This window comes from Melanotaenia boesemani, chromosome 10 (genome assembly GCF_017639745.1).
Source record: "Melanotaenia boesemani isolate fMelBoe1 chromosome 10, fMelBoe1.pri, whole genome shotgun sequence".
NCBI lineage: Eukaryota > Metazoa > Chordata > Actinopteri > Atheriniformes > Melanotaeniidae > Melanotaenia > Melanotaenia boesemani.
This window is the reverse complement of record NC_055691.1, coordinates 35350724-35362182: the sequence shown is the minus strand read 5'-3', so window position 1 is coordinate 35362182 and position 11459 is coordinate 35350724. Positions and strand designations below refer to the sequence as shown.

At 41.0% G+C, this 11459-nt stretch overlaps 1 protein-coding gene across 7 annotated transcripts in view; it reads right to left on the bottom strand.

Annotated features, from left to right (window-relative positions):
• Window positions 1–387: 387 nt before the first annotated feature.
• Window positions 388–11459, bottom strand: part of fgd4a (FYVE, RhoGEF and PH domain containing 4a) — a 58498-nt gene continuing 47426 nt past the window's right edge. For 4 of the 7 annotated variants that reach the window (XM_041997947.1, XM_041997949.1, XM_041997948.1 and 1 more), the window contains 14 exons: window positions 8891–9290; window positions 5850–5939; window positions 5624–5769; window positions 5243–5399; window positions 4920–5058; window positions 4749–4807; window positions 4521–4667; window positions 4070–4242; window positions 3885–3915; window positions 3705–3785; window positions 3495–3620; window positions 3068–3205; window positions 2768–2908; window positions 388–2684 (listed from right to left, as the gene is read on the bottom strand). In XM_041997947.1, coding sequence (XP_041853881.1) covers window positions 2433–2684; window positions 2768–2908; window positions 3068–3205; window positions 3495–3620; window positions 3705–3785; window positions 3885–3915; window positions 4070–4242; window positions 4521–4667; window positions 4749–4807; window positions 4920–5058; window positions 5243–5399; window positions 5624–5769; window positions 5850–5939; window positions 8891–9290 — 2080 coding nt within the window. In that variant the 3' untranslated portion in view covers window positions 388–2432. Of the gene's footprint in view, window positions 2685–2767; window positions 2909–3067; window positions 3206–3494; window positions 3621–3704; window positions 3786–3884; window positions 3916–4069; window positions 4243–4520; window positions 4668–4748; window positions 4808–4919; window positions 5059–5242; window positions 5400–5623; window positions 5770–5849; window positions 5940–8890; window positions 9291–9427; window positions 9492–11459 lie in introns of those variants that run through there. The other 3 variants (XR_006011913.1, XR_006011912.1, XM_041997951.1) reach the window with 3 other exon arrangements.

The window sequence follows — 11459 nt, the reverse complement described above, 5'->3', positions numbered from 1 at the left end:
CTTTTAGGATGTTTTCTTTACTTTTTATTTAAAACATATTGTTAACCCTGTAGTATAATTGCCTTAGTCATATTTAAAAGTTTGTGGAAATGATGGTTGATGGTGAATCAGCAGCATAAGGAGTAGTAAGTAGTAGTAGTAAGTAGTAGAATTAGGCAAATGTCACAATACATGTTCATTGTGTCAACCATCGACTGCACTTTCCTCAGCACATCCGGGTTGACTCGTTCTGAAAATCCTTTTCTTAGAAGCAAAACAAGGAACAAAAACAAGAGGCTGTTTGTGAAAGTAGCATCACTGAGGTGTTACAGACATGTCAGACTGGCTTGAAATGCTTCTAAATATGTTGCTTTTAAACAGTTGTTTATGCACCAAACGGAACACATGCATGTTTATCATTGAATCTTATTTTATTTTCTTTGAAGGTACACTTTTAGACTATAAAGTGCGCAGATTCTCAAACCTTTGGGGAGGTGATGAGACACGTAAAAATCTGGATTTACATTCAGATCCAACAAACATTTTGTGCTCTTGTTTCATTTTAACTTTTTTTATTTCCTTATTTGAATACTGAAGAGCAGGGAAAGTTATGAGGTGAGACTGATGTGAGCACCAGGAGGGAACTGCATATACAGGAGCATCAGGTGATGAGTCACTATGGAGGATATAGGCACATTTCCCCTCAGTCTGTCCAGCACTGTTGGCATCCGCTGACATTTCACAGGTTAAGAAAAACGTTGCTTAGAAAAGAAAGAAAGAAAGGTTGCACTTCTCAGTTGACAGCGAAGAAGCAAATTTGTGCTACGCCCAACAACTCATGCTTGCCATACTATATAAATTACTTTAAATAATTAATTACAGCATTATTACACATTTACATTTGCTGCATCAGCTTGCAAAGTCGGATTGTGTTGCATTTGCATCAGAAGAGAAAAACTTCTGCATGAAGATAATGATGATCTCTCCTTTTAAACATGAGCTCTGGACATGCATACCCCACTTTAGCATCACAAAGAGCAATGTGCAAGCCAAAAGGTTGAGCAAATTAGCATAAAATAGACACTTTTGTCTCATTTTGATAACGGACCTTCTTTTGTTAAAGGACAGATCATTTGAGTAAAAAGGAAAACTGGGATAAAAAGATGATATATGAAGTTTATTTTTCCAATTTCATGATATAAATCTTTCAATAGATATCAGCCTTGATCATTATTAGCGAATGTTAATTATCTTTAAAACTTCTGAAGCCTTTAAAGGGACAGAACTGATTCTGAATATGCCTGCAGAGTCCTGCTCAACCTGCTCGATCGCCTCACGTCTCCCGTGGCTCTGCTTTCTAAGAAACAACACTGCTGTTATGTACCTGTCTTACAGCCGACTTGACATGTAAGACAGAGGATCTGTGTTAGCGAAACAGGTCATGAACTTTGAAAGTTGGAGGGATTAACAGGCTTACTTTGCGGATAATTTTGAAAACAAGAAGCAAGAATGACGTACTGGATTTGTCAGATTCACAATTGACTACATGAGCCAAAAACATTCAAGTTTGGTTATATAACCTACAAATGGTTTCTCAGATAAATCTTTTAAAAAAATGTACTATTCCTACACAATATATTGCCACAAAAAGAAGATTTTACCTCTACTGCCCACGCAATTCCAACAAATGACGCTGGCTCAACCAACTTTAGGACAAAGGGCTTCTATCTATACATGTTAAAATAGTTTAATTTATGACAAAGAAAACGTGTGATATGACAGCTTTTGCCGATATGCATCCAGAGTCTGTTTATAAAGTTGATTTTTGAGGAGAGATGAGACCATCATTATCCAACTAAGTAATTGTTTCTACTGTTTTGGAACCATCTTCTACAAAAAAGGGAAAAATACTGTAAATATTTTATATCATACTGAGATGTTTTTGCTTTCTATAGAAGCAAAATAAAAATTGTGACTAATTTCTGTACATTAAACACAAGTGTTCCTTTATGAAAAACGAAAAGTTTACTGTACAAATACACAGAATTACAGCACCAGCAGACTTTGTTCAGGCTGCCCTTTTGCAGCTCACCTCAACAGGGTTCTGTGGTGAGGTCCATACAGACCCAGTCTGGGCCGTCCTTAAAAATGCCTGTTTGAGGAGAGAAGCTGTTTCCTGAGGGCCCTCTGCTCTAGTGTTGATTGTACCAGAAATGTCTGTTAGTAATCCAGCACAGCTCTAGCAGGAGAAAATCCTGGAAACAGTTAAAATAAAAGAAAAACGAGCTTATCCAGCACTAATTGTTCCAATTTGTCTGTAAGATTTAAGGACAGAGGGGGGAGTGTGTGTTTGGTTTTGTGCATGCAGCACTCATCTACACACCCCATCATCAGAAACGATCCGACAGCAGTTTGGATGTTTCGTAGCAGTTTGTGTGGAGCAGAAACTTCGCTTATGTGCCGTCCGGATTTTGTTCTTGTGTGTTGTTGTCCAACATGTTGCTGCCATTGGTCTGAGGCCGTTCTGGCATTTCTCCCGTCACCGCCACTCGAATCACTTTCAGCCAGCGCTGCTTCAGCTCCTCAGTCTCAGCTGCAAAGCTGTGGACGGACTTGGACTGGGAGAGGCGGAAGCTGGCTGGAAAGTCTGTGCCGTCAGCCACAGAATAACCCAGTAAGGGGATGGTGCACAAGGCCTTCACATCCTGAGAGAAAAGGTGGAGAAGATCGTGTCATCACTACGAAAAGCTGTTGGAGAAACACGTGTTGCTTCATATCTTTATTTTACCTGCGGAGCTCCATAAAGGTAGAGAACCAGGCACTCCTTCTCTGGAATAACACACCAAACCTTCTGCCAAAGTTTGCTTTTCTCAGAGTGCTGCAGGAAGCCACACATGATGCTGCTGTCTGTGAACTGAGCGGCCTCGATCTGCAGAGAAGAGTCAAAATCAGGCATATTTCTGGCCACCCCCCCTTTGCTACATTAAAAATACCAGAAGCAAACCAAGCTAAAACAACTGCAACAACTCCTTTGTTTGAGTTGTTTTAATATCAGATGGCACATTTACAAAATGAAGTCAAGCATCACCTCTAGAATGCCCTTCTTCTTGCCTTCGGTGATCGCTTCTCCCGTCAGGATGGAGTAACAGTCTCTGCAGACTTTGTTCACCTTGTTGCCGTCGTACTCAAGCGGCGCTTTGTTGTCTGAGCATTTCCAGCACACCACCTGCAAGGTTACAGAAATAATTCAGTCACCCAGTTTTCCATCAGCAAGACTTTATTTTTACCACTTGCAGGGATAAATGAGGTATTAATCATTTTTATCTGAGTATCAATACAGCAGCACATTACCCTCAAACCCTACAGGCACAGCACCATTTTTTTCTGTCAAACTTGAAATCAAACTAAAAATAGGAGCTCACTGTCTGTCATGCTAATCATTTCTTGATCACTTTGGTTTTATTACAGGTATATTTATGCTTAAGAAGTCAAAGTTCAAGGTCAGGATGACTTACATAGCCGCAGGCTCTGCAGTGGTGTCTCCGTCGTGTCAGAGCATTGAAAGGTTCCTTACACTTCATGCACATTGTCACTTCGTTGTCACGAATCCAACGAGGGGCCCGCTTCCCCAGCTCAGCTTTCTGTGTTTCAAGAAAAAGAAAAGCTCAGAACAGCCCCACCTACATGCTGGCAGTTTCACTCTGCAGCTCTGATGCCACACTAACCGACACTTCTTCCTCGTCCTTCAGAGCATTCTTGAATGACTCATTCTTTTGCTGGAAGATCTCTATGGTTTCCTGAAAAGCCTGATTAAAGATATGAATAAAATCAAAAATGAATGTCACTTTAAATTAGCCACAAACCAAAAATGAAACAGGAATATGATGGGATGGTGGTGTCTGTACCTTGATCCAGCCTGCCTTGTCTTGCTCTGAGCTGAGGAAGAAAAAAAGAGGCTTTAAAACAAACGTATAAGAACAATCTGTTCCAGTTAAAACACCATGTCAAACCAGGGCAGTAGTTGGTTAGGGTTAAAATTATTTATAAAGCAATTTCTTTGAGAAGATTTTGCAGGCAAATTCTTAAATACCTGGCCTGTAGCTCCAACGTCCTCTCCTTGCCTGACACCTGGAAAGTATGAGGGTAATCCTCATTAGTTGTTTCCAGGACCTTCATGCCATCTATCCCGATTCGTGTCCTCACTGTGTACTTCGGCCCTCCCAGGCTGAATTTCGGCACGCAGTATAACAGCATGTTGTTGAACTGGCAGAAGAAGAAAACAAAAGTTTGCAGGTTTGGAGACGTGTGAGATGGCTGGATCAGCACTTCACTAGTTCAGGTTTCTGGCATCGCTTCCTCCCAAAGGTTGCAGCCTTAAACTCTGCAGCTAATCTGAATTGTGCAGGTGGGACACATTGTGAGTGAAAGCTCATAAGAAACAACTCCAACACAATCATATCATGAGGCACTGTCAGTGATTGACAGGCTTCTTCTTTTCCTTTAAATTAAGGGGATGTTTGCATGCTTGACAGTTTTCTCACCAGGAAGAGGTATCTCTCCATTGCTGAGGTGTTCCTGGCTGCCAGCTTCAGGATGTGTCCCTCTTTGATGAACTCGTTAGTGGGGTGAACAATGTCCTCCTCCTCTCCCAGCATCTCATATATTTCCATCAGTTTCTTTAGATTATCCTAGACGATAAAAACATTCTTTTAGCTGGATGGGAGAGTTTTGGAGAGATTCTGCGACTGAAAAACAGCATCTCAACTTACAGATTTTCTTATGGCACTATTGGAGTGAGTAGCCGCCATGGCAATAATTTCTAATGATTCTGAAAAAGGAAGATAATTATTGTTACATCAAAACCCTGTGTGCTTCCCCTAACATATACCTCTAGTAAAATAACACCTCCAGGCGGAGGTTTTGGTACAGTTTCCACATACTTTCTGCATCCCTTCGGTCAGGGTCGTCTTCTGGCAGCTTCTTCAGGTAGTCTTTAAGCAGCATCTCGTATCGAGGGACTCTCTGCACCGGCTCTAACATGTGATGCTGCAGCGTCAGGCAGCCACAGACTTCTTGACTCTGTCCAAATATAAACCAAGAGATTCAATTTACCCTCAAAGTGCTTAATCATCCTCCACCCCTGGGCAATTGTAGTAATTTGAATCTGAGAGACAAATGCATCAGTTCACTTTCAATCTCATCTTCTAACAACATGAGCACTGCTAGTACAATACTCATTCTGGATTCTGGTTCCAGTATGTACCTGTATGTCCTTAATGATGGCCTTGAACTGGGGGGAACGATCGGTCCACTGTTTGAGCAGATCCATGGCCTTGTCGAAATTCTTCACGTATTCAGCATACATTTTGAGGAAGGGTGTGAGTTTCTGCAAAATGTCACCAATGCGAGGTGTGGATGCCCTGGAGGAATGGATAGAAGGATTGTTTAACAATGAACTTAAGATCATTTGAAAGTATAGCTTTTCAGCAAAATAATCTGTCGCAGTTTGCATTTGCTGTAAAATGTATTTTTATTCTACTCGACCACGTCTGTGTGCAAGTTTTGTGAAAAATATACAAAAAAGAAAGTCATTGATCAGCATTAGTAAGAGCAGCCTTAGCAGAGGCACGCTGCTGAAGCTCACCATTCCCCCATCCGTTTCTCCAGATCTGGAAGCAGAAACTGGCTGTGAAAGGTGTTGATGGAGGAGATGTTGGAGAAGATGTTCTTCACTACATCCACAGGGAAAGTTCCTTTATTTGCCTCCTCCATTAGCTTAGCACAGAAAACCTGAAAAACCACACACAGTTAGTGAGGTGTCCACCATGAAATAAACAGAAATAAATAGTGTAGTTGAGCGAGTTCTTTACCTGGTCCAGCAGGTTAAGTCGTGCTACATACGCCTTCTCTGTCTGCAAAAGCTCGCTGGCGATTTTAAACAGCTTTTGTTCATTTGTCTCCTGAAAATAGAGGCAACAGTAATGAGACTAACTGGCATGTTATATGTATATAAGGCTGTGAAGTCTTGGACCGATATAAGGAAGGTAAAACAATCTGAAGTGCCAGGAAAGACCGACAGAGGCACATTTCCACAGTTCTGTATCATCATGGTGGTTTCAGAATGATAGTTCTCTAACAGTGATTAATGGCTGTTGTCTTCTATGGCTTAAAGGGGCCTCATATGGTGTCCACACAGGGAATGGAGCTGATAATAAAGGAGAAGTGAGGAAATGTAGTGAAGGTTTGTGCATTTTAACTTCATTCCCACATCTTGGTCATTTGAAAGTGCAACTTCAAAGTTCCTGTTTGACTGAAATCAAACCCTTTGTTTAAAAAGCCGTTGAGCAGAGTGTTAAGATCCAGCCGTGCACTCATTGCACGGATGTCAGATAAACTCCTCAGAAACCCATTTTGCTGTTTGAGGTCAGTCATGTGTTAAATGCAGTTATGCACAACAAACTGTTTCACTGGTGAGTGATTTACACTGGGCTGAGATGGACTGGGCTGCATGTGTGTGGAGGTGGAGGGAAATGAAAATATGGATGATAGGAAATGACACCAAATCAAACAAAGACATAAGTTTGTAAAGTCAGCTTCAGGTGGGAAGCCATCATCTTCACAGGTGATAAAAAGAGGTCTCAAATCGCCACATGAGCAGGTGTTGCATACCATGACATTTTACAAGCACAATGATCATGAAAGTGTAATATTTCTTGGTGTGAATGACCACAATGAAACATTATCTTCCTCTTAAATGTTGGCCTGAGCGACCTGAAAGCAACCAAACACCAAAGCTTCCTCATTGTTTGCTTGTCATGCAAACACATGTTGATAATCCTCTGGTTGAGACAGGATTTTTCTTTTCTGTACAAATGTTGTGCATTTTCCACAAATAACGTGTTCCAGAATAACAAGACTTAACTCATTTTTTATCATGAAATAAGCAGCGATTAACCAAGAATCAGTGGGGGGTCATATGACTGGTAGTTTAACATACATCATGGTATTCAGTCAAGTTCTGCTTAGCAGTCACTTTGAGCTATAGACAGTATTTATACATAATTTGGGGAGAAATATGGTGCTTTTTAGGTCTTTAGCTAAACTATTTCCTTATTATTTTCGTAGACAGAGCGTAACAGATAGAAATTTGTGTAAGTTAGTTAAATACAGTATGTTGCCATCCTTTTCTTTTATGAATTGGCTTGTATGAACACAGTTATTATAAAATGAGCTAATGTGGATTTGTTTTAACTGGCTTGAATTAATCGTGTCTGTAAAGTGTCTTGAGATGATTTTGTTGTGATTTGGAACAATACAAATAAAGCTAAATTGAATTTAAATATTGTAACTGGTTAAATCGGTAGTTATAAACCAATAACTGATCATGATTATATGTTTTAGGATGGAGGTGTAGTGTGGTGTATAGGCCATCAATAATATAATTCATGAGAATAATGTCTGTTGTTTTTTCTTCTCTCCTGGTTCATCAGATGGGACACGAACCCTCAGATCTCACCTGGTGAACATTCCTCGACCGCTTGGCCAGTAACGCAGGACTAAGCTACGTATCCCTCTTTATCACGGCGCCTTTTCTAGATACGGTTTCTAACGCTTCCACCAAAAAGAAACTGGTGCACAGATCCACAAAATTAACTTTGTTTTTTACAGCTGGAACTACTGATGCCACCAGCTACCGAGAGCCAACTGCACAAAATTCACCTAAGATTCATTACATATTTATTACATACACTCAACCTAGAAGTCTAATTAAAACTCTGTTCTCAAACCTCCTGAAAAGTCAGATCAGGACGCTCCAGATGGAAATCAAACCAGCTCCACATTATCTACTACAGTAAAATACTCCTTACACAACCTACTGAAGCATGAGTATTTATCATTTAATTTATTATTATTTCTTTAATGTGGTGCTTCATTGAAATCTGAGTTTTCACATTTAAAAAAGTGGATGTGAAATTAAAAAACAATGATGTGCCTTTACGCTAAAACAGCATTGATGGGAGCAGTACCTCTTTGTTTGAATTGAAACCGCTGAAACTTTCCTGCTTTGACAAGAACCTGCTGTGAAAACATTTGCTGAAACACTGTTAGCCGCTTCTATCAAAAATACCAATGAATGGTGAGTTTTATCTGCTAGAGGGATGCAGAGTTGTTGCTGGTGGTTAGGGTAGGTTGGTCCAAAATAGCACCAGCACAGACCAGACTGCTCACATATCAGTTGAATTATGGGTAATTTAAGGTCCAGATTTTACAAGTAAAAACAAAAAAGACACGAGTGAATTAATTTAATGCCTACTCAGCTGTAATATTAGCTCAATATCCAAACAAGAACAATCAAGATCATCACTAAAGTTATAATGTGATGTAACTCCTACTCAGGTCAAAACGAACAAACAAAAACAACTAAAAACTGTTATCTTCCCTCGGGATCATGGAAACTTTCATTCTTGGAGCACTACAGCCTTTGGCATTACTTTAAGCTTTTCGCTTTCATTCCACTGAGGCTGTGAAGTCGTTTTCGTCCCGGAGAAGACAGAAACAGATCTGAACCTGAGATATTTTTAAACTGTGGACAACAGCTGGCTCCACACGTTCTCATTGGGTTCGAGGCTCAGCTGCTCAAACGTTCAACATCTGATCAGGATTCACACAAATAGCCCTTCCCAGACAGAAAATTTCCTCGTTGCCACTCTATCCTAATGACATTATTCTGCAGATTTAACTGAGAAAATGAATAAAGGCTTGTTAGAGTATCAGACACCAGAATCAGAGCTAAAACACAGCTCTGCCAGGCTCTAAATGTGCAACACAAGGGGGGAAAATACACATCTGGGTGCACAGCAACACGGGGTGTGAAATAAATAAATAAATCTAGTAGTAGTAATGTACATACCTTATGGTCTGTGCTCCCTTCTTCACTCCTTTCCTCGCCTTCAGTTTTAGTCTCACTGTCCTCATTATCAGTGTGGCCCTTTGCATCAGTTCTGTCGGCATGTGGAGCTGAATGATCATCACTCTGTTCTGTGCTTCCCATATCACCGTTTACCAGGCTGGCAGTCTCTATCCTCACACTGCTAAGAGACTTCTCCTCCTTCTCCCTGTCCTGCTCCATCTGTACTAGCACTCCATTAGCTGCAGGTTGCTTGGCATCCTGTGTGGCGGCCGGTGTGGTGGAGGGCTTCTCCTGGATCCTGCTGGCCTCCGTCCTCGTGAAGGGACGGTTAACTGGGCTGCAGTTGGAAGCTTTGTTGATGTGTTTGAGCGGTGAAGTGTCTCTCTTGTTCTCAGTATTGCTGGAGGAAGAGCAGAAAAAGCAAAGGAGGAAGTGTGTTAGCTCGGTAAGAGTACAAAAGAAGTTAAAAAAAGGACCTTCCCCCTTAAAACATGAAAACAGAAAAATAGTAAATCATCTATTAAAAAAAAGAATTACAGGAGGCTGTTCATTAGTTACTCATGCTGCCGTTTTGTAGAGTGTGTGGCATGGTAGTCAGCGGAGGGCTTTTGTATGAGCGTGTAAGTTAAAAATAAAGCCAAGCAGTTGCGCCAACTTCTGGCCGTCCTGCGTTGCTGCTGTTACAGAGAGGAAGTGTGAGCAAAGACTGAATCGAGGTAAAGTAATGAAGAGGACAGGAGGAGAAAAAGCACTCCCAGGAGGTACATGCTGTCCTACTTTCAAACATGGACAGCCTGCTTTCTACATGCATCACAAGCACTTTCTCTTAGCTCTGACATCAATGAAATGGTTAAATAGTTTTCATGAGAAAATCCAAATTACAGCAGGAGAATGGAAGTTAGATTTGCAAGCACAAAAAAAAAAAAAAAAAAAATCAAAAAAGCACACATGCGCACACAATGTCACAATTCAGCTGCTCTACATCCTGTAGCAGCAGTCAGTGCAGCTGTTTCCCCTGTGAACGACTCTCCGGACCTCCTGCATTAGCAACAAGCAGCAACAGTAGATGTCATCTCAGTTTAGCTGATCCCTGCTCTGTTGAAGCCAGTCAAAAACAATCCAATGCACATGAAATATTACCTCATCAAGCAAATTCTACATCAGCAATCTAACCTTTACTGATACACGAGACGTTTTCTGTTGCAACGAGTGTTACTGCCCCAAAGAAACAGGAAGAGTGTAAAAATAGAGGAACAACAGGCTGGTGAAGCACTCTGCAGATGAATCAGTTCTGGGCTATACGTGAAACAATACAATACAGGGTCTTTCAGTGGAAGATTAAATAATACCTTGTTTAGCCAGTAAAAGACACAATACCAGAAAAACACAATCAGTTTGTAGCTGCAAACACTAATTCCTCCTTGCATACAAAAAGCTTGTAACTGTTCCTTTGCACAGCTGCTTTTTAAAAACAAGCTGAACTAGACAAGAATGAAGAGCAGCTTTGCTTTCATTACGGCTCTCTAGTTTAAAGGCAGCCAAGTGCCATGTGAATCAGATTAGTATATTAGTAGGCTAATTCTGCTCTCAGAAGCTGCGGACCTTTCCCTTCTTTTGGTCCCACTGCCATTTCAGTGATAATCCCCACAGGCCAGCAGTCTGAAGGAGAAAGATGCATCAGGTTGCCGTGATTAACCTCGTTTCACGCTGGAAAATTAGATGAAAGCTGTGGAGAAAGCCTGGAATTCTGATTAAATTTTGCAGTTCTGTTGTCAGTGATCCAGAATGCTGGAAATGTGGCAGCTACAGACTTGAGGAGAAGAAGTGAAGTATTACTGAGCTGCTACTGATGCAGACTGAATATTCTTTTTTGCTGCAACTGTACGAGCTGTTGGGACAAGAACCCCATTGTTGTGCCTCTCAATGCTTTTTGTGGCCTCTTCCACAGAAACATGGCTGCAGCTACAATTTAAACTTACGCGAGTAGTAACAAAACACATTAGAGGCTAGAAAAGGGAAATTTTGATAAGCTGTGGAGAACAGCTGCGAAATGCTACAAGTAGAAAATTCAGCCGCTGTTCATTTTAAGTAAAAGCAAATTGAAAGTTGACTTGTAACTGTAAGCCACAATATCAAAGCCTAACAGAGAAGAGATACTTGAAGAGATCCTACCTCACTCTCCTGGGTTTCATCTCACAACAGTAAGTCTTGTCCCACAACTGAATGACGAGCTGTGTTTCCACTCGCCTGTACAAATCTCCTTTCATCCCCTCACTAACGCTGGGCTTGTCAGGCACACACTAATCTCTACTAGATCTCTCTCCGGTGCTCTCTACCGAGGTACAATCACAGAGTCAGAGCTGGGCACTTTAACCGAGACACTTCTGCTTTTCATCATTGAAGTAGTTGCAGTAGAAAATGTAGGAAAAGAAAAACTTTCCGTCATTTTGATTACAACAGCCTCATTGAGAGTGTTATATTGCAAAAGTCGAAGTGACATAGAAAGGGGATATCACCATGATCAGCTACGCATCAAAGAAGCTGCTGTGCAGGTCATAAAGTGTGGAAT